We start from the raw sequence: 22,573 nt of genomic DNA on the forward strand, positions 1-22,573 counted from the left end.
CTGGGCTTCACCAAAGAATGCAAGGTTTTAATATCCATGTACTTTGCATATTGTGCCAGGAATACAAGGGTGCCTTTACTCACATTTAATCAAATGCTCTCTCTATCTTCCCAAAGCACAGCCACTTGTGGAAAGAGGGGAGGGAAATCAATAGCAAAAAAGCAGTCTTTTTTTTTTATGCAAGCATAGCTCTTCAATCAATTCATATTTATTTTTTTGTATTGCCTCTAATTCAGATGACAAAATATTTTGAAGCTGCTTATCAAGTTGCTTGCTAAATACTGTAAGCCCAGAATTACCTGGAATTACTTAGAAATGTTTAGTCTGGCTGATTTTTCTTTCCTTCAGATCTGCATCAAGTGTTAGGCCCAAGGAAGGAGAGGGCTCTTGCTGCAGCAGGGACGTTTACAAAGGCCTTTGTCGTGTGGATTCTCTGGCACACAGTAAGTTACCTCAGACAGAGAACTTTCATGCCCTGTCCTCCACTCAGCCACTTACCTCCATAAAACTTGCAGGAGTTTAATTATCTTTAAAAAACTTTGCTCAAATGTGGTTATCATCACTCCACTGAAAGATGAATTTCTGAGAAGGGGCAAGGGCAGAGACTGAAGCACACATCACAGAAAAACAGATCAAAACAGGTTTTCTAGCACAATCCAAAGAAAAGTATTATACCTTGCTAACCTTAGCACAGCAGACCTTTTGCAGACTCATCCTTCCAATGTTTAACATTTCTCTTAGAATTCAAATTTGTGCAATTATGGTTTACACAAAAACTACATCTGATGTTAAAAAGCAACGGTGTTTCTATCCTTCTAAAATATAGAACAAGACCTGGGGAATTTGAAATTAAGCATCTAACAAAAGGCAGCAATTAGAAGTATTTTAAAAGTTAGAAATTCATTAGAGTGTCTGCCATTTGTATTTAAATGGATAGCAGTAACAGCAGTAGTAATACTTTTTTTTTGAGAACTAAGTATTTCTAGCCAATACCAGACCATGGGATCAAAATTTTGACTCAATACTCTCTTCAATTTTTAACTGCACTTCTGCATCTTAAACACTGGACTAATTAAACATACATTAAACATGCATTAGAACACATGCTGTGACTCTGCTGAAAGACAAGAATGACAAAGGAGATGTTTCAATATATTCCATGCATCCTACTTGGTTTCAGGATTTCATTTAGAAAGCTTTTCCTAGCTCTTGTGTTCTTTCTTGCAAACCTGTGCAACTACTCAAGACTTTGCCTTAGCCTCAAAATCTTGGACAACACCTTCAAAATCGGAGATTCTCACTCGGATTGGCATTGTTCTGTTTTAAGTGCCTATGTGGCCTGATTTTTCCCAAGCGTCTTGTGCTCAGAAGCTTCTGCTGAAGAGAGGCAAAGGACCCACTGCTGCCAAGGACCAGGTCAGTTCAGACACCCGCCTCAGGCTCCAGAACTGCTGGAAATTGCATGGCCCAAATAACAACACTTAATTCTTCTGACACACCTCCCTTCCAAAAAGATCAGTATTACCTACTAACATCCCAGAAGTATGGATTTCACTGAGCATACAGGAAGGAAAACAAACGTTTCACAAGCACTAACTGAAGCACTAAAAAAGCTGAAAGATAGAATTCAGTTTGCTTAAGCTAGACACTTAATTCAGATTCATTTAATCAGAGCTGAAATTCCAACTTAGCTGGGGAAGAAATAACTGGTTTTGAAGGTTGCCATGACCATCTATCCAGCCCACATCTGCACAGCTGCTGGCTGAACTCAAGCAGATAAGATCTTTATTTAGAGATACTCAAAAGCACAAAAGAACTGGCAAACGACCTCAAAAGCACACTGTGGTGACCAACAGACTGACTCTACAGTGATCTCCAGAGCATTTGCAAAGGAATTGAGTCAAAAAGAGGCATAACCACTGGCTCCCACATACCTGCCTTTGAGAGCTAAGCTTTCATCCTGAAAGCCCTGAGGCCCTCAAGAGCAGATCTGGTGGCTGGTATTTGAGCCACTGCACCCACAGCACATGGAATTATAGCAGTGTCAGACCCCACACACAACTACCACGGTCACATCAGCGCAGGCAGCACCAAAGCCTTCCAGGAAAAAAGCTAGAAAGGACAAAGACACACCGTACAGCACCTGGAAATGTACACATGCTGAAATGAAGGTTTCCAAGGTCATCTCAACGCACCCCAATTCTGCTCACGATTTTTGAAAGCAACACAAGATTTCCATAAATGTACATCATTACGTAACATTCAACTAAAATGGGCAGAATGCTGAGAATTCCTGTAATACTTTCAGGAAAACTATTAATAAGCCCATTTACTTGCTCAATACCACAGGACTGAAGAGACAAATTTAAATTCTGGGGTAGGATAATGTATGATAGGTGATGGCTAGCCTATCTCACTACAAACATCACCAAAGACTGTTGCTGTATGAACATAGTTACTTCAGATGTTCAGGGAGGACCAAGAGTTGGACATTTTTTCACGGTTTGTGCTCAAAAATTATGTATGAACTCCTTTATCTCATGGTCTGGCAATAAGAACTGTGTCTTCACTTGTTTTAGTTCCTTAAACCATTCCTCCCTCTCAGACTAACACCTTCCAGTCAGTTGCTATCTCACCATCCTGAAATTAACCAGTCCAGATGCAACAAAGAAAATAACCACACAGATCCTAAGAAAAGAAGGAAAACCAAGGCTGTAATGTTAGCTAACACAAGCCAGGAAATTTAAAGCGGAAATTGAAATTTCAGCCTGAGATAGACGTTTTGGCACAGATATCGCATGATTTTCCTTTAAGTATTGTCAGTCAAGACCCTCGCTCCTGGGACTACACCTTCACAGCACATTCCAAATATACACAACATGCGGAGAGGCTTTGAGAGCTGATGATATTTGCATTTGGACTGACATCTTCTTGTAATATGTTTGACACTGAGCACTTCTGCAACAAAGAACTGAGCCGCTTTCAACCTAAGTCTTTTCCAAAGAATCACGGGCAACTACACAAGAATGAATAAGTGAACAGTTTGCTACAGCAGTGAATGCCTCCGAAAACAGCAAGTTTGCAGGCACCAGATGGAAGAGAACATTATTGCAATTCCTGCATCCCATTGTGTAACAGCCAACGGAGCCGTTAACGCTTTCTGGTGATTTCTAAGCTTTTTAATGTGCTTTCCTTTGAAGGTGGGGGGGGTTTTTTGTGCCCTGTCAGTCTGCAAGCTAGGTTCAGCTGTCTGGGAAAGAAATTTTATTGGCAAGCTATCAAATAGGGAAAAACACAAAATACAGATGGAAACACTAATGATCATATTACAAAAATCACTAGATGGACACAAAGCTTATGTTATAAAGTATGACCTACAGCACAAGTCTTTTGTCTCTCAGATTTCTCTCTCCCATACTAGACACATCTGCCTTTCCACAACTTTGTTCATCACTTATCCGAGAAAAACGTCTTATCTCATGATCACAACGAGTTCTTACACTTTATTGTTTTCCTCTTCAAACAGCAAACTTAAATCTTATTTAGTGCATGGCATTATACCTTCCTCAGAATTCAGAGGAAAATGGTGGTAAGAGATGTTTGAGTCAACTCAAATAACTCATTTTCATTGCTACCACCACAGATCATCATGAGAAAGCCACCCATTAAGCTAAATACTCCCCATTACAGACACCCGTTTATGCCCACAGTGTATTTTCCACTCCCAAGCATTAATGTCCCCTGTGCTCAGGATGTGCTCTCAGTATCTTGCACTCAGTAGAAGCGAGTCTCATTTAAATAAGTCAGTGAGCACGTCCAAGTGCTGCCTGAACTAGTCCCTGGCAAACCAGGGCAGAAAGATTACACAACATTAACAAGCTGAATTCAAGTGAAAAAAACCTGCTCTGTATTAATGATCTATTGTCTTGCTCATTCAGGAAAACACCTGTCTCATATAAATTGACAGAACCAAATTAATTTCTGCTGTAAACCAGAATAGCAATTTTGAAATTGGGGCATTCATAATCTCATTAGTACCAAATTTTAACACTCTGCATTGGCAGCATCATGTTGAGTACCACTGCAGTATGAGAAAAGTCTTATGTTATATACATACTTTATATATAGACAAGTTTTTAAACTATACATATTAAGTCTTGACTCCTACAAAGTAAAAAAGCGGTGTCTCCTCTCTGTGTGTTGGTCTATGTGGGGAAAGGTAAGTTATTTTTATGATTCATGAAAAATAATTTCTAACTCTAGAACATATTTCCCAGCACCACAAGTTCCTAAGTCTCAGTGAACTTCGATGCTCTTTAGTTATATCTAGAAAGGACCTGACCTCAAAATCACACACTGATAACACAATATAAGTCTATAATTTTCTTAAGAAACGTCACATTCTGATCGCAACAAAAAAGCTAAATCGCTTTATTTACAATATGAACACAAACCCAGCAGTGTAAGCTTCTTAATTAATAAGGGTAACAGAAAGGTTTATGGCAAGGAAAACCTTATCATGCAGGGGGGAAAAAAAGTATGAGACTGCATCTTTTTCCAGAGCAGAAAGTCACAACCATTCTTTGTAACAAAGGGGAGAAAAGGATTTTTTCCTGTATCTTGAGAGGTCAGAGACAATGAGAATGAGATGGTGTTGGGAAGGAAACAAAACTCACAGTTGGACCTCACAGCTAAAAGGACAATAACCATGAATTTTCCACAAAGCAGCAACATATGGAAGTTTGGCCATTTTGCCTGGTTCTCAGGAAGCCGCTCTGAGGCCCTAAATCTGCAATATTCACTCCGAGCCAACACGACCTGTGCGCTGCAGGCGAGCAATCCAAACACACTGAAAAATAATCATGTGACACTGCTAAAAACACAGGCACTTGGCCAAAATAAAAGCATTGTTCCAATACAGATGAGCATCATCATCCCCAGAAAATTAGAGCGTAACATTGAACCAGTACAATTTAATTTAAGAGAAACAAAGGCAGGCATATACACAAGGCTGGAAACGTGAAGTGTTTTGAGGTTCACCATTAAAAATAAAATGCTAACAATTGACCAGATTGTGATTTTGTTTCTGTTGTGGTAAAACAGTATTGACAGTGTAGTGTCTTTCATCTGCGAGTTAATGTCATTAAGTATTTGAAAATGCATATTTATCTATAAAATTTATCTACACCTGGCACAGTCAGGCTGTTACAAACACACTGGAGATTTGCTTTCAGGAATGCCACAACGTTAACATTGATCTTTCTATGATATTTAACATCACATTTCAATGCATGTGCTTTTTTTGGAGAAAAATCCTTTTGCAATGTGTGTACCTCGGTGCTTAAACAACTCTGAACAACTATGACCAGTATGAGCTGCGTTCTACTGCATCCTAAAGTATGTCTTGATATTAAAATGCATAGAATTTGGGGAATTTAGACCCCCTCAAATTCTTCATTCCCATCATCCCCAGGCATACAGCATGTGTAGGAAATGTCACAGTGGTATTGTGTTACAACATGCACTAGTTTCAATATATTAAATAACATAAAAGGAAGCCAAGGTGTGGCCAAATGTGCCAACATAAGCACTGTTGACACAGCCATCAGTTCAGTACCTCCTCCATTCATGGCAGCTCATTCTGAACATTTTTTGGAGGAGAAAAGAAGAGGGAGAGAGAGTGGTTGAACAATACAACAAAGGAAAAATGTCTTTTTTCAAAACCGTCTCTCCTATTAAGACCACAGCAGCAATATTTTTTAAATTGGAAACAGAAAAACAGACTTTAATTTCTCACAAGCCTTTCCATTGATAAAACTGCAGAAGCTGAGATCTCCTGATGTTTTGCCCAGCTATCAAGACATGCCAAGCATCCAAACATTTGATGGAAGAGTCGCCAAGACTTGTAAAAAATCGTATTAACCCATCAAGTTGAGAGGGGAAGCACACAACCCACGTAGGTGAGTGACTGTGTGGCCTACACATCTCTGATACTGCTGCTGTATATGCAATTACACACAGTTCATCTTCTGCGCGAAGACAACCACAGTTCAAGTCCACTCTGGCACAATTTTTAAAAATTATTTCTTACAATCTCATAATAATGACTTACTGCACAACGAAACCCCACCAGAACGTACATTTATGACATTAAATCAAACTAGAATTATTTCATTAAATTTTAACTTGAAGAATTTAAAAAGTGTAAATACTTTACTCTGATTTTGATCTTGTCTAGATGCTCTAAAAAACCACCACACACATATTTCAAAACACCTTTCTGGATGTCATGAGAAAATGCACTAAATGGAAACAAAACAACAATACCCCTTCTTAATATCTAAAACACAGGATCACCAGGATAAAAGGATGAGCTTATAAATAGTTTTGTCACTGGTATTACTGTTCTCTCAAAGTCCAGATTCTGGAAAAATCACCTTCACTTCCCACAGCCTCAGTGCGTGCTCCACAGGAAATGAATGTTTATTTACTGCAGAAGAAAGACATTCTGCTGGAATGACATCATGCCTTCAACCACGGTAACTCCAACTAAACTGTCACATTCACTTACCAAACCTGAATTAGAGCATCTTTTCCTGTGTCTGATGTAGCATTTATTTGCTAATATTAAGTGACAGCTCTGAATACCAAGATGGCAGATAAAAAGTAGAAATCACCCCATGCTAACATCTAAACAGAAAATGAATCACTTTTGGAGGTCACAAAAAGTGGTCCTTCAGCTCTCCCAAAAGCGTCATAATTAGTTTATATACGTGCTTTTGATGTATTTCCTAAGATTTGTGGAAAGTTATTAGTGGGTAAAACAGAACAGCCATCAAAGAATGTGCAAGATAGAGAACTCAGATCAGGGTCCCACCACCCACAACGACAGTCAAGCCAACAGCATGTCATCAAAGCTGTTGGAAACTAAATGTAACTACTGCTAACAAGATTTGCCAGGATTCCAACGCGACACGCAGAAAACGATGCACAAAGGTCTGTGTGTGGGAGACAAAAACTTCCTGTGCCTCCAGAACTTTACAGGAGCAGAAGCATTTGAGCCTCTTCCCTGAAGACCCAGGCATCCCATCAAAGAAGGAGCCCAAAATCAGGATTGGGACTCAGGTAGCTTCTGTCACCATTCTTCTTTTTCTGAGGGCTCTCCAGCTCGAGGAAGGGGTGTAATGTCTGCACCAAAGTTTCTTCCAGCCTTGGTATTTCTAAACAATGCCGTTATTTTGCCAAGCATTTCCTTTTATTAACAACAGTTAATAAAATCCACACTGGCATATTTTCCTGCGGTTTAATAAAGGCTAATTCCACTTTCAGATTAATACATTTTTAAGCAAAATCACAAGGATCTTCACTGTGTTTTGCAACACACTTTAGAACTCTTTGGCATAAGTGGTTTCTTGATTTATTTTTTACAGGTCTCCATTGGGGTTTCATTTCTGTGACATGACATTTGAAAATGGTGCTGGTATATGAGCAACTCCACTGCTCATGAGCTCAAAACATTCCCTACAATCTGATGTTTTAGGTATGTAATACTTGATTTTCTCCCTCTTTGCTAAGGTACTTCCATTGTTTCCTGCAGTGAGTGCTGGATTCTATTAAATGTATTTACATTTCTCTCCTTAAGCACTGTTTGCTGGGTTTTCACTTAACCATCCAACAAATACTGTGGTTATGCAAATGTTTACACTGTATTCATCTTATTTATTTTTGCACAGAAAAAAGAAAAAATACTTGTTCCCAACTGTAAAAATACTGGATGCGTTTAGAGAAAAAATGATTAATAATTGCTAAAAATTGTAATTTTCTATTTGCTACAAACTTAGAAGCACAGCTGAACAGCAAATTATGGAATTAGGACGTTTAAGAAAGATGTCAGACTCGTTCCCACATCCCCCATCAGGCAGATCTTCACTAACACTCATGAACAACTGCCAGCAAAGGTGGAGCCCACGATACAGCAAACGCATAACTTCGCCAGCGTGTTTGCTGGGGTTCAGGGCTCATTTTCCAAAGGCAATATCAGGTATGAACAGACTCTCAGCATTCCCAACCTGCCCACTCCCGTACAAAGTGGCAATGGCTCCAGCTCCAGGAATGGTTCCATGCTGACTCACTTCTTCTGCAATACCCAGAGGAGCTGAGACAAACCACACACTGAGAATTATTACTCCAAGTTATTGCTTCCCTTGGGCTATTTGAATAACAAAAACAAAAAGAATGCATAAAGTGAATCCAGATTTTCCCATTTCACTCTTTTAGAGTGTAAGCTCTTTGAGGCAGGAGAACTACCTTCACTTTGAATCTTGCACAGTATTTTTTACCTTATCAACAATTCATGCAGTAATGTATGTAACTGTTCTGTCCTTGCCAGAAAAGAAGACACAGTCCCATGTTCACTGATAAAGACCCTGACAGATGTCCTGAGAGGACAGATTTGATTTGGATCAAGAGAGAATACATACTGAAGATTGTTGTTGAATTAGCCAGAACGCTTTATGGTGGTTACACAAGATTTATGCTGTCTGTGGAAAAGTACAGATGACACTCAGCTGGCATGAAGTCAGAGCAGCTCAGAAAGACAACAACTGATTCAATAAAAATTTAACCAGAACAAAATGGCAACTTAAAAATTTTCAAATGGCGCCCTTGTGTTTCTATCTGTCCCTTCCTTTGCATCTCAGGCTATTTTTATTCTATTGGAAGAGACTCTAAAAGGTTTATGGCTCTTCAGCTCATATCCAAGGGACTGAATCTGATCTCACTGGTCAGAAGGGCATCCTCAACCAACTTGGCCTAAAATTTATCATCAGTCACATGTCATTAGTAGTTTCTGTTTACCAATCAGGATGTTGAAATGAACATCTTGATTAAACTAAAACCACAAAAACCAGAGGATGGTGTACCAGAGGAACAGTGTGAATCCTTTTCTAGAAGGATGGCAAATGGACAAATAGGGTCTGCCTAAGACAGGATCCCCCAGGCACCTCGTTAAGATAAACAGCTTGACAACTGAGACAATGCCAAGTATAAAAAGACAGACTTGCTTAAACCGTCTGTAAGTTGCTACTTTACAAAACATAATCCTCAACCAAGTATGAGCTTCACCACCAAAGTGAAATCTCAGCCTCAGTGAAGTCACCAGCACAAATTCCCACAGCTCCCAGGGGCCCAGAGCCACGTTTTGTTGTATGGGGCTCACAGGACAATAAGCAGGCACCTACAGCCTGGTTAACCGTGTAGCTTCCCTTGATCACCCCTGAGGAAAAACACACACTTTTAGACTCATCTTCTCTTAGAGGAGACACCTAAAATAGGTCAACTGATTTATACCCAAAAATGCTTTCTTACCTCCTCAGGCTGAAACAAAGATCTAAGTGACAAGCTCTCTATTGCAGATATCTAAAATAAGCAGAAAGAAACCCACATAGAATTTTATTCTTGGTTTTCAGATGAAAACACAACTTGTATAAATGGAACCAGCACACAATACAGACTGCTCTGTGGAAAAGACCAGATTATGAAGTTATTCATCACTCCTTCACCAGGAAGGCTCCTGATACTTAGATACCAGTCAATGAGAGGGGAAGCTGGCAACATTAACTGTCCATACTGATCAATGAGGTGAAACAAACTCCAAGTAAACTGGTTAGGTTTCCAGTACATCCCATAAGACTAGCACATTTTTGATACTATCATAACTGATAATCGATTTCATATTTGAATAAAGCTACTTCAGGTTATTTGTGTATTTTCTTAATTGTATCATTAGATTTTAGTGTCTCTTCAGAGACTGAAAATGAGTCGAACAATATTATTTTTGCCTCTCTGCAGTTTCATCATCCCAACTGTACCCCACTACAACAGGACATATTTATGGTTTATTCTACATCACCCCCTCTCAATGTGTCTTGGGTTCAGTCACTTACACAGGAGTTAAATCCTCACTATGGATAACTTTCCCGTAACTTCACCCAACTTCAAAAATCTCTGATCTTCCTCTGAATTTTCACCTTGCCTGCCAAAACTAATGTTCTATTTCTAACCTTTGAACTGGATTTCCAGGATGAGGAGAGGAAAATCCTCTGGCCTCTTATGCCCTGGCATATTCCACACTACAGAGTTTTTTTATTTTTGTCAACAATGGCTGTTCCTAACTATGAACATTGATTACTTAGATCTTAATTTCCGTATTTTTCCTTTCTTATTGTTCGTAGTTAATTATATTATTACAGGCACATGTATTGTATCTACCACACCTTGGGGGAGGTCAGGGAAATATTCCAATAAGATACAAATAACAGAGACAAAATATAGAAAAATCGAGATCATAACAGTAATTCTGGAACTGAAAATTGTGAAATATGCAACTATCAGTCAATGGCCATTTTTTTCCAAAATGAGTTTAATTTCTTATTTAGAGCTTCTTTAAACTCCAAATACATAAAAATAAAATGTATTACATTTAAAAAAAAAGAAAAAGATAAATATTGAATGCATATAGCCATAAGAAACTACCAAGACCACAACTTTTGCCTTTCATCAGAATGTATTTCAATAACTTACTCAAACACATTGCAGTAATTCCATAATACCATATGATTTATGGGTACAACATGTATTAAAACTAAAAAAATAAACCGAAACGCAACACCTATTTAAATAACAGATTGTTATTAGAGTGGTATTGGTCTCTAGCATTCACTATCTGTGAAAAAGAACATGCATCTTACACAGGAACTACTGTGCTGAAGAAAATGTAACCCCTCTACAGTCACCATTTTCATCTTTCTTAGTGCTAAACACACAGCTTTACTTTACATATCCATAGCAAATTTCATTTTCCTACTTGATAGATTAAATAACTTTAACAGTCTGGTTACCCTTCAGTTCAATGAAGAATGTAAATTTGACACCATCTCTATTAGGCACTGAATATTTGGGAGAAAAAAGTAATTCTTTTTTTATGGTCTTTTACCCTCCATAATTTTCTAAGACCTTTCTCTTGCTTCACTCCTCATCTTTACTGCTCCTACACGACAGGTACAAAGGCTCCTTCTCAAAGAGGCTCCTTCCAACCTGCACATTACTGTGGTTCAAAACAAAGAAATCTTTCAAACTATCTCAAGGACTAATCACTTCAGTATCCTGATAAATCACAAAGCTTGGCCTGGAATCTTATTTCAGGGTATTATTTATTATAATATTGTGGTGTATTTAAGACTCCATTTCAGTATGTTAGAGACTCTGAAGTCTGTTCTATGACATTTTCTATAACTGACACCCTCTTTCCAGAAGAAGGACTCAATAGCTTTTTACAGATGTTCTTTTAAAATGCACTCTGTAATGAAGACTTGATTCATTATTTAAAAAAAAAAAAGGTCACAGTCATCAAAAGCAATTTTCAATATAAACAGTAATCTGCTGTTACAAGTCAGGACTGAAGTATACAAACACTGTTGTTAGTGACAATTAAATAACAACCCCTGAAGCACTGATATCAGCCTTCTTTTTACAATACCAGAATTCAATATAAGGGAAAACTTGAAAAATAATTCAGCCATTCGTTAAATAGATATCTATCCTTCTTTAAAATGCAGTTGAAACCTGTGAGTGAGCTCAAAAATCAGTAGAAATGACTGTATCACAGACTAATAGCACAATTGTTTTAAGTGCCATTTCCTTCAGAAACCAGGCCAAAAGAATACTCATTTCAGACCAGAAAAGTCTTAAATGTACCAGTCACTGTGGGGGGAAAAAAAGCAATCAAGAGTGCTGATGAAAAAAGGAAAGGAATTGCAGAAAAAGGTAACTGCAAAGTATACCACATCCACCTATTCAATAGCTAATAACACACAGAATACATTGCTTTCAGTCTATTATAATCCAAGATTTATTTTCTTATTTATGGTAACAACATAACAAGGGAGGGAATCCCTGTCATTTATATCCTGATTAGTCAATAATCTGGAGGTCTAATGCAGACTCAAACAAGCAAATAATTATTCAGATCAGTCCAACCAGAGTTTAATGAACAGTTTTAATTTTCTGGAAGAAAGATGTTTATTCTCCTTCAGGAACACCAAGGCCATTTCATTGCCCGCCACCAGTTTCAAAGAATTGCTCAGTCTCTTAAGTCAGCTCCACAGTAGAAAAGTAGCCACTGAGTATAAAAGTCTTATTCAATAAATATCACTTCAAATGAATATTAACCTCAAACTCTCCTTAATTCTTTTAACGAACATTTAACTCTAAGATAAATAAATCTTGATGTTTAATCTTTTTCCAAACACACACACAAAAAAAATTTCCTTAACATTAGTGAATCAACATGCTAAGAAATATTGTCCTATGAGGATAACACCTACATAGAGGATGCTGGAATCTTTTCCATTTCTTCCCAATTTTCATCACCAATACAGATGTACACCTCAATGAGGTGTATGAATTAGTTTTCCTATAACTGTAGGGTAACTAATTAAAAGCCACTGATAACTTCAGATCTGAAGTCTTGCTGGAAGGACTAACTAGCATAGTGCTTTTTGATTTGATTGTTTATTTTATAAACACTAAAGTTTAAAAATCTGTACTTACTTCAACATGTGCAAATAATGTTGGTTCAGTGTTATCATTGTTTTTCTCCTCAAGGTCTGGTGGGATGTGTCTATTTCTTACTTGGAAGTGTGTCTTACTAAGATAACCATCACCAAGGTCCTGTGTTCAGAAAAAGAGAAAGAAAAAAAGAAATTTTCTGTAACCAAAATGGTAAATGCCTTCACTGTTCTAGAAAATAAACAGAGCATGGTATTTAGGCACAGGCTCCAAGTCTTTTTATAGGTACCGATGACTGCAGTGCTCCTCAGCACCTTCTCACAGATAGTTTACACCAGTTCTTGGTGTTGAAGGAAGTCAAAGACCTGAGCAGCAAAAATAAAGTTTAATACAGCTATTAATGGAATAAGACAACTGCTCCCTGGGGATCAGGATAAGTGCCAAAGAACAGGAAGGCAGTGCACCAAGGTGATGAAGAGACAAGGAGTTATTAATGATTTTAACCTATTTCAATGCATTCACGCCAGGATTAACTTCCCAGCTCTTGCAAGGATGGTTTGGTTTTGCTGTGTTTCCCCCTCTAACTTTACAAAGTTCTGAAAACAAAACAAAGCAAAACCACTTCAGAATTTATGTATGCAGAGTCACAACTTGTTTCCTTCTCTTGATCACCTCTGAGGTCAAATGTAAGAGAAAACAGATGAAGCTGTGCCTTCTCCAGTTCCCATTTTATCATTCTGCTTCCCAGGCCACAGAGTCCACAGCTGTAAAGGGCCCTTGTACAACTCCAGAGTGGCAGAAGAAAGGTTTAGGAGCTTTCCTCCATTACTGGCCTGTCTACCTGCACATTTTATTTCTCTTAATTAGAAGCAAGAGGAGAGAAAACATTTAGTAACAGGTACACTCTGAAAGGGAGAAAGCATGTACAGAACAGAAAGAACAGTAGTTGCATGTCGAGAATTTATTTCTCAAAGGAAACAAATAAATTGGGGGTTTATTAGCTGTTTCATTACATTTTATTTTAGACAAACAGAGAGCATATGCACAACATCTGATGAAAAAGGATTCTATTCAAAACAGTCTTGCTACAAAATTCATTAACGTAGCATTAAATTACTTGACAAGACTGAAAATTTAACTATGATTTAAGTCTTTGGTTAATCTGTCATTTGCTGACAGTTTATGCCATTTATTTTGACCTTTAAACCATCACAGGTTTTATATTGACACACTAGATCTCTCTTTCCAAAGACACTGTAGATTATATGTAACTCCAAAATCTACTATGAGCTACCTGTTTACTTTGTTCTGATCATGTTTCACTCATAAAGAAAAAGGATAATGCTCTCTACATGTATTTTTTCCATTGATTTTTAAGCATGAACAACACAACAGGCAATTATATTGCTCACAATATCTCCTACTGCATGTCTTATTTTTCAATAAATCTCATTAAGAGCATGAACCCACCAAATTTTCTGCAGGTCCTGGCTGCAGAGCGAAGTACAGCCTGTGCATGGAGGAATCCAGTGTGCAGAGAATGGTGAAAGAAAAACCAAGCCTAAATTGGTGACAGAAAATCCATTTCTTTCACTCTCAACACCCTCTGAAGTGTCTACTTGCTCCTCTCAAGTATCTCCTCGTGGAGCTTCCCAACGGTGTCAGCAGGAGTAGATACCTGCACAGGTATTTGTCCCACTAAGAGCAGCAGAGGAAGCACTGCAGCCACCCACAGAGGTGAAATGCCCCACAGCACAGCAAGCTTTGCCAGAGCAGTGTTGGACAGAGCCTCCAGCTCCCTGAACCGGTTCTTCCCCCCAAAGGAGTGCAGTCAATCTTCACAGCCTTCGCGTTCTGTGAGCGCCATGAAAACACACGGATGGATGGATGGATGGATGGATGGATGGATGGATGGATGGATGGATGGATGGATGGATGGAGACCTGGAGCCAGCAGCCTCTGTGTTTCATAGCTCTGTGTCAGAGGAGGCAGGAAGGAGGAGCATCCATTCCGTTGCACCTGGCACTGTTTTGGACTCTGTACACTTCTATAACCCTATCAATCAAAGCTTTAGCCAGAACCTTGATCCCACACATGTGCAAAGGGAATCCCTTCCTACTGCAGCTGTATCATAAGCAAAAGGGAACTAGTGCAGCTTTCGGTGTGATTACCTGGATTAACCTCACTAAATATGAAACAAACAAAAAGCAGAGAGAAAACAGGGACTCGTTTGCTTTAATAAAATCTCGATTGCCACAGCAAGATTTAACTACCCATCCCTAATGGCACCACCCAAGCTCAGCTCCTCCAGCTCCTGCAGTAGAGGTGCTCCTGGCTTTTTTACAGCTTTCTTCCGGTGGAAAAAAAAAACCCAAACCAAGAAAACACGTTATAAAAATAACATCATTTAGAACATTTCACTTACAGCTATAAATACAGGGTTCTGCCTGGGCCATGTGAGCTTGTGCACCAAGAGCCAGCTCCACGAGAACAATGAGTATTTCATCATCTAAATTTAATCTCCACAGAAAACACGGGAACACAGGAACACAGTTCTACCAGCCTGGTTCACTTGTGTGGTCTCACTGCTATCAATGGGTCTATTCACGTGCATCAGGAATGAGGAATGGGATCCAAGTGCATTACATCAGCAAAATTAAGAGTGCCCCAAACTACCCACAACACATATACTGGTTAAAAAAAAAAGGCAAAAAGACAATGAGACATCTTGTTGAGGAAAACCCTTCTTCCCAGACTCCACACTATAAACGGATGGTCTCCATGGCCAGGTTTTTATCACACACTGAAATCACAGAGTCGCCAACTTGGCCCATTAAAAAAAGAAAACAACCCTCTTAGAATTTTTTTATATGAGAACAAAAATCTATCTCATTCTGCTATTTTCAGAAAAGCTTCTTATTTCACAGAAAGTTCAGACTTTGACCCATGTATTAAATTCCCAGTAGAGGCTCAGAGCATCTTTCTTTGTTGAATAAATCCTCACAAATATAGCCTTGGACTGAAATCTAAAGTTTCAAATGGTTTTCTGTAAGAAAGGGTGCATTGTAACACTTGGCTAATATTTGCACTCCTTTAAAAACTCCTAAACAGAACAAATGTAAGTCCAAGGTTCTCCTTCTTACTGAAATTCTGATTGTCTGTGAAGAAAGGGTTACAAATACAAATGTACAACTACATACATAAAAACGATGGCATACACTGGAAAAAGCATGACTTTACTCCACAAAATTCATGAAAGCATGGGAAACCACTAATGCCATTAAACTCTAAAAAAAAAAAATTTCTACAATAGAAAGAATACACAGAAAAGAGAACATGAAAACCTACATGCTGGAGAAAGCCAGCATGTATCAATGTCTTCATATACTCTAACAATACATTTTTATATACTGTATTAATACATATTTATACACTATAATACAGATATGGCTAATTAGTGTACCTATACCCATATTAGTTTGACCTTATCCTGAGCAAACTAACAGAAGTCATACAGAATTCAATAGGTGAAAAAATATGTACAGTAAACGCATTTTTCTTAAAGAAAACAGAATTTGTCAGTGTAATTTCAAAAGACATGTTTGGTTGATAAACATACAAGTTGGAACAATACACGCTCAGAATTCCCTAAGATCTCTGTTGATTCTGCAAGTGAAGATTAAAAAAAATTAAAATAATCCCACACTTATCTGACTCATCCTATATGATGAAAATTTATTCATTCACAGATCTCAAATGTAACTTAAAAAATGGGGAAATCATCATGAAAGAAGTGATTCTAATGGGGTCCTTTGAGACTACTCTTAGCCCTGTGCTATTTAAAATTTTGATTAATGACCTAGAAACAATATGTAATTATTATTGTAGAGGTTTGAAAGTTATGGAGAAGCAGCAAATAATGAGAACTGATCATTAATAGTGGCAGATACTTCTGGTTGCTGTATGCAACTGGCAGGCATTGTAATGAAAATACTAAGCCAAGGATCTAGAATAAAGGCTATGTGCTATTTCAGCCTAAAGGGTTAAAGTGAGCCTTGGGTATAAAACCACGAGCAATTGCCCAGAGTAGGAGGGCTTGAATTTCACATTCACATTTCACATTCGTGGTCTGGTCCTGCCCACAGCTGAAAAAGGGTTTTGATAGCTTGGCCAGGATTCAGAGATCCACAAGCCTATTCAACACATGCACTGGCCTAAACCCTTTCACTCAGACCAGCTGTGTGAAAAATTTGTTTCATGTGTCGTTAAAGGATGTTCCAGCTTGTGGTGGTTGTCAACAGCTCAAAAAGAGCATCAAGGGTCTCTAAAAGTTAACACTCTGATTGCTTTACCTTGCTAGTTCTCCACTCCCAGCCATCTCCTATCTGCTGCGAATGTTTAATAAAGTCTTCACAGTACTGCTTGAATCTTTTCTCCTCCAAAAAGAAGTCTTCTTCACCTGCCATGCTGCAGGATACCTGCAGAGTAAACTGAATCTGCTGGCAGATAAAAAGAACACCAAAAAATTTCACTAATTTATAGCAACTGAATAGTAAAGTAACAAAGCATAGAGAAAAAAAAACTATTGCTTTAAAAAAAACAAAGACTTTTCTTCAATTCCATTAGAGAACCATGGATATGGCAGAAGAGCTGAGGCAGGAAGAGACCTTTGGAGGTTGTCTGGTCCATTCCCCCTGGTCACAGCAGTGTCAACTGCAGCAGGTTGCTGGGGATTGTTTCCATTTGGGTTTTGATTATCTCCAAGGATGGAGATGCCACAGCATCTCTAGGGAACCTGTTTCAGAGCTCAATTACCATAGCAGTGAGTATTTTTTCCTCTGTTTAGCTGGAAACATTTACCTATCAGTTTGTGCTTGTTGCCTCTTGTGCTGTCGCTGCACAGTACTGAAGAAAGTCTGGCTCCATTTCTTTATTCCCTCCCACCACGTATTTATGGACATTTAGAAGATCCCACTGACCTTCCTCTTCTCCAGGCTGATTCATCCCACCTCTCTCAGCCTTGCCTCGTATATCAAACACCCTTAGTTGAGGCAAAAAAGCCTCAACTTTGGGGCTCTTTGCTGGACTGGTTCCAGTATGGTGGTGTCTTCCCTATACTGGGGAGCCCAGAGCTGCACTTTTAATGTGTATTTCCTTCATAGTGCTGCACAGCTCTCTGTGGCCCAAAAATATGGCTTCAAAACCTTCCCTATCCCTCAAAGTGTTTTCTCCCAAGGTTTTAAAGATAAAATTTTTCTCAGAGAATTTATTTATTTTTACTTGCACCCCTGTCCCCTCGTCCATTTCAATGAGGATGTGTCATAAACAGAGCTGGTTTAATGTGTTTGTGGACATCAGGCAGCACTGCAGCACCACAAACAAATCACTGAATCACAGCATGGTTTGGGATGGAAGCAACCTTAAAGCTCATCTTTGTCCCATGGGCAGGGACACCTTCCACTACCCCAGGCTGTTCCAAGCCCCATCCAACCAGGCTTTAGACACATCCAGGGGCAGCCACAGCTCCTCTGGGCACCCTGTGCCAGGGCCTGCCCACCCTCAAAGGGAACAATTCCTTCCCATTATCTACTCTAAACCTACTCTTTCAGTTTAAAGCCATTCCCCTTGTCCTGTCAGTGGCTATCACAATAATAACCTGTAACCATTACAACCAGATCACACCTGTCCTTAACAAGAAATGCAAGTGACACAGCACCTCATGCAATGCTCATTATTTTTCAGTATCTGACCCTGAGTCACATCACCATCCTGTCTACCCACGACAAAAATTATTTTTTAGCACTTGAAACACTTTACTTCCAACAGCAGTTAACCCAAGGCTCTGCTGCTCTGTGCCTCTGGGATGCCAGGAAACAGGAAAAGCAGGAAACAGACAGTGCAGGTGCCTCTGCAATTCCCCAAGTGCCCCAGCCCTGATGACGAGCTGCAAACCACCTTTAGTGGAAAACGTGAGGAGTGCACAGCTCCCACAAAGGGTTGAAGCAGAGCTGCGTGCTTCTGGAAATCGGCAGCTGCAAAGAATCCCAGCACACCTGGGGTTGGAAGGCACCTCTGGAGCTCACCCAGCCCAAGCCCCTGCCCAGCCCCAGGCAGGGTCCCCTGGAGCAGTGGCACAGGAACGTGTCCAGCTGGCCTTGGGATGTCTCCAGAGAGGGACACTCCAGGCCCTCCCTGGGCAGCTGTTCCAGGCCTCTGCCCCTCCATGGACAGAAGCTCTTCCTCCTGCTGGGCTGGAACTCGGTGTGGTTTATTTTATGGCCACTGCTCCCCATCCTGTCCCTGGCAGCACGGAACAGAGCCTGGCACCATCCTCTGGCAGCCCTCGGAGGCGTTTGTATGGATTGGCGGCATTCCCTCTCAGTGTTCCCTTCTCCAGACTCCGTGAAAGAGCCACGAGCGGACCCGCACGGGCCCGTCCCGCTCGGACACGGGCCCGGCCGGCTGCCGCAGGCCAAGCGAGCCCCGCACAGCTTTTTCCTTTTCCTCCTCTCCTCGGTCTTCCCGGCCCCGGCGGACAGGTTCGGGGAGAGCGGGAGGGACCAGCCCCGCTCGCCGCCCCTCACGTACCGTGCGCTCCTCCTCCTTTTCCTTTTCCTCCTCTTTTTCCTCCTTCTCCTCCTCCTCCCGCCGTTCCGGGCGCGCGCCCGCCCCGCGCCGGCTGCGCATGCGCGGCCCCCGCGGCCGGCGGCGCGCGCCGGGGAGGGAGCGGGGGCCGGCTGCGCGTGCGCGCGGGGCGTGGTGGGGCGGGAATGGGGGCTGAGGGAAGGGAAGGGGGGGGCGAAAGGGATGGGGGAGTGGAGGAGTGAGGGAATGAGGGAATGAAGAACTGAGGGAATGAGGAGTGAAGGGATGAGAATGAAAGGAGTGAAGGAATGACGGACTGAGGGGGATGGGAGGGATGAGGGAATGAAGGAGTGAGGGAATGAGAGGGATGAGGAGAGGGAATGGAGGAGTGAGGGAATGAGGGAATGAAGAACTGAGGGAATGAGGCGTGAGGGGATGAGAATGAAAGGAGTGAAGGAATGACGGACTGAGGGGGATGGGAGGGATGAGGGAATGAAGGAGTGAGAGAATGAGAGGGATGAGGAGAGGGAATGGAGGAGTGAGGGAATAAAGGGCTGAGGGGATAAGGGAGTGAGGGAATAAGGGGCATGAGACGGATGAGGGAATGAAGGAGTGAGGGAATGAGGGGCATGGGAGGGATGAGGAGTGAGAGAATAAAGGACTGAGCGGGTGAGGGAATGGAGGAGTGAGGAAATGAGGGATGAGGGAATGGAGGAGTGAGGGGATGAGAGGGATGAGGGAATGGAGGAGTGAGGGGATGAGAGGGATGAGGGAATGGAGGAGTGAGGGGATGAGAGGGATGAGGGAATGGAGGAGTGAGGGGATGAGAGGGATGAGGGAATGAAGGAGTGACGGGATCAGGGGCATGGGAGGGATGAGGAGTGAGGGAATGGAGGAGTGAGGGAATGAGGGGGATGAGGGAATGAAGGAGTGAAGGAATGAGAGGAATGGGAGGATGCAGGGAATGAAAGGCATGAGGGGGATAAGGGAGATGAGGGGATAAAGGGAATGAGGGGCTCTGGGCGATGAAGGGCTGAGGGGGACGAGGAGGGGTGGTACCGGAGGGTGGCAGAGAAGAGGGGCAGCAGGGCTGGAGGGGCAGCGGCGAATGAGGGCTGAGGGGCGGAGAGCGCTGAGGGGCGCGGGTGCCTGCAGGGTGTGGAGGCCCTGAGGGGGTGGGTGGGGGAGCCTGGGGGCTGCGTGAGGCACTCGCCCACCCCAGCCCCGTGAGGGGTGCGGGGTCCCAGCCGGCCCCTGCAGGAGCCCTCCGTGTTTCCTAACGCTGCCGTCAGCCTGCTCCTGCCCTCCGTGAGACTTAACCCAGCCCAGGCTGTTCTTCCGGTCTGCCAAGAGCTCGGCCATAGCAGTCCTGGTCACCTTCCTTTCCCTGCTGTATAAATATACAATGTTTTTACTTTTTGATGAGGAGCTAGTGTGGAGTTAACGTGGCCGTGGGGTCACCTGAGTACTGTCCCTCCTAGGCTATTACCAGGACGTTCCAGTGTGTATTCCAGTGTTCCTTCCAATACCCGGCTGCACTGTTTCTGTAGTTGCCTGTAGATCTGAGAATATGGGCGGTGCGCTGAAGCTGTTCTGCTCCACAAATACTGGGAGAATTATTTTAAAATCAAAGAGTCTATTAAACCGTACATGTGTCAGTGGTGAGGCCTTGACTGGCATGGCTAAACAGTCCAAGGTAGTGTGTGCAGAATGCACTACAACACGATAGATGTAAAATCCTTGTTTTACCTATAAACTGCTGTTTTACATAGTTTTAGGATTGTTGTGTTTATAGTAAACCAGAGCCAAAACCAAACCCCACCAGTCTGGAGACCACACTACTCGGGGAGAGCTTCCGTATGCAAATGGTGTGTTGTGATGTGACATTTTCCCAACTGTGCACTTCCTAATTTCCTTGTAATTTGCTGGGTGTGGAGAGCTCAGGAGGGCCAAAGCTTTTTTTTTTATTTTTTGCTTCTGAAATATTCCTGAGGTACAGCGTTTCTCTTTGTTCTTAAAATCCCTGTTAGCAGCCAAGTCTTTCAAATAAATAGCAGAATTCTTATGTAAAGATGATTTTCACCAGTTGTGATCAGTGAAATGTTCCATCTAAGTTTGCCATTTTCAACATTAGGTGTATATATAAGCAGTTATTCTGGAGAATTATTAATTGCATTATGTACTTTGAACAGATATGCATTCATAGGTCAGTATTTTGACTGCATACATAATTTTAAAAATGAGCTGCATAGTTTGGGTGATGCCATTATACCTACAGGCTGTGATGCTATAGCCCTTATTTAACCATCAGAACTAATTATTTATGTCATTCTGTACTCTTTCTTTTAAACATTGTTTTTTTGAAATTTGGTGAGTGAAACACCATGTTGTCACCCCTGAGTTTTGGGGGAAGATTTTTGCATTGTGGAGTGTTCTCTCTAAGCCATTTTTGCTAACAGTAAATGCATGTGGTAATGAAAAAACGTCACGTAATGTGCATTTCCTTGGAAGCTACAGCTCCTGATTTCTAATTTTAGCTTTGTTACTGTCTCTCTGGATTTTCTTAGGGAAGAATCGTTGGGTTTGAGACATGGCTCATATAAAAAGTGGCTGATAGGGCCCTGATTTTGCATGGAAGTTGGCAAAGGAGTCGCCATGGCTGAAAAAACAAGGCTGATCAGAGTCAAATTCTGTTCTTGCAGCACCTGGTATCAGCTTGGTCATCTCCAGTCCTGTTGCCAGGGCACTGCAGTAGATTGCAGTGTGTGCCTCTTTATCAAGGGAAATGCATCTGCTGCAGCTCTAAAATTACTGGACAAGACGTCCCAAAATGGGGGGGGGGTTCTCTCTCCTCTCTTCTTCCTTTTGCCTGAAAAAATGCCTCAGATTTCCATCTCATCTCTGCCACACAAGAGCATTAATATCCCTGTTTCTCATGACACTGCTTAGATGTTTATGTACTTAAATGTATCAAAAGGTCATTAGACCATTTCATTTTTTTCTAAATATATTAATATGCATTTAGAATATATATATTTTTTAATATATCATCATTGAATTATGATGATTTTGATGATGAATGACCAAAATCATTGATACAAATAGCAAATTTTTGTCAAATATCAAAACCAAAAAATTTTTAGAGTAAATTACAGTTGTTGTAGGAACTTCGTGGATTGGGAATTTTGGAACTAAACTAAATAAAGATCATGGAGAATAATCCTTTATCAGCCAGACTGAATGATCTCTGAAAGGTCTTTTTCATCTCTTTATCCTGTTCTTTTGTCCCAGGAAATGCAGCTCCAGCCCAAACCCCTTGATCAGCCGAGCAGTTCGTGCAGCACTCCACTCTCCAAAGGAGAAAAGGTGACATTACAGCTCTCAGAGTGACAGAATTAACACCATGTACATTTAATTCCAT

The 22,573-nt window shown here is 41.0% G+C and overlaps 1 protein-coding gene across 4 annotated transcripts in view; it reads right to left on the minus strand.

Annotated features, from left to right (window-relative positions):
- ATG10 (autophagy related 10) overlaps positions 1-19,193 on the minus strand; it is a 61,991-nt gene extending 42,798 nt beyond the window's left edge. The window contains exons 1-4 of one of the 4 annotated variants that reach the window (XM_039566491.1): positions 19,156-19,193; positions 16,920-17,063; positions 12,610-12,729; positions 9,367-9,417 (exon numbers count right to left, since the gene is read on the minus strand). In XM_039566491.1, coding sequence (XP_039422425.1) covers positions 9,367-9,417; positions 12,610-12,729; positions 16,920-17,033 — 285 coding nt within the window. In that variant the 5' untranslated portion in view covers positions 17,034-17,063; positions 19,156-19,193. Of the gene's footprint in view, positions 1-9,366; positions 9,418-12,609; positions 12,730-16,919; positions 17,067-18,620; positions 18,656-19,155 lie in introns of those variants that run through there. The other 3 variants (XM_039566493.1, XM_039566495.1, XM_039566494.1) reach the window with 3 other exon arrangements.
- Positions 19,194-22,573: the final 3,380 nt, after the last annotated feature.

Source organism: Corvus cornix, chromosome Z (assembly GCF_000738735.6).
Source record: "Corvus cornix cornix isolate S_Up_H32 chromosome Z, ASM73873v5, whole genome shotgun sequence".
NCBI lineage: Eukaryota > Metazoa > Chordata > Aves > Passeriformes > Corvidae > Corvus > Corvus cornix.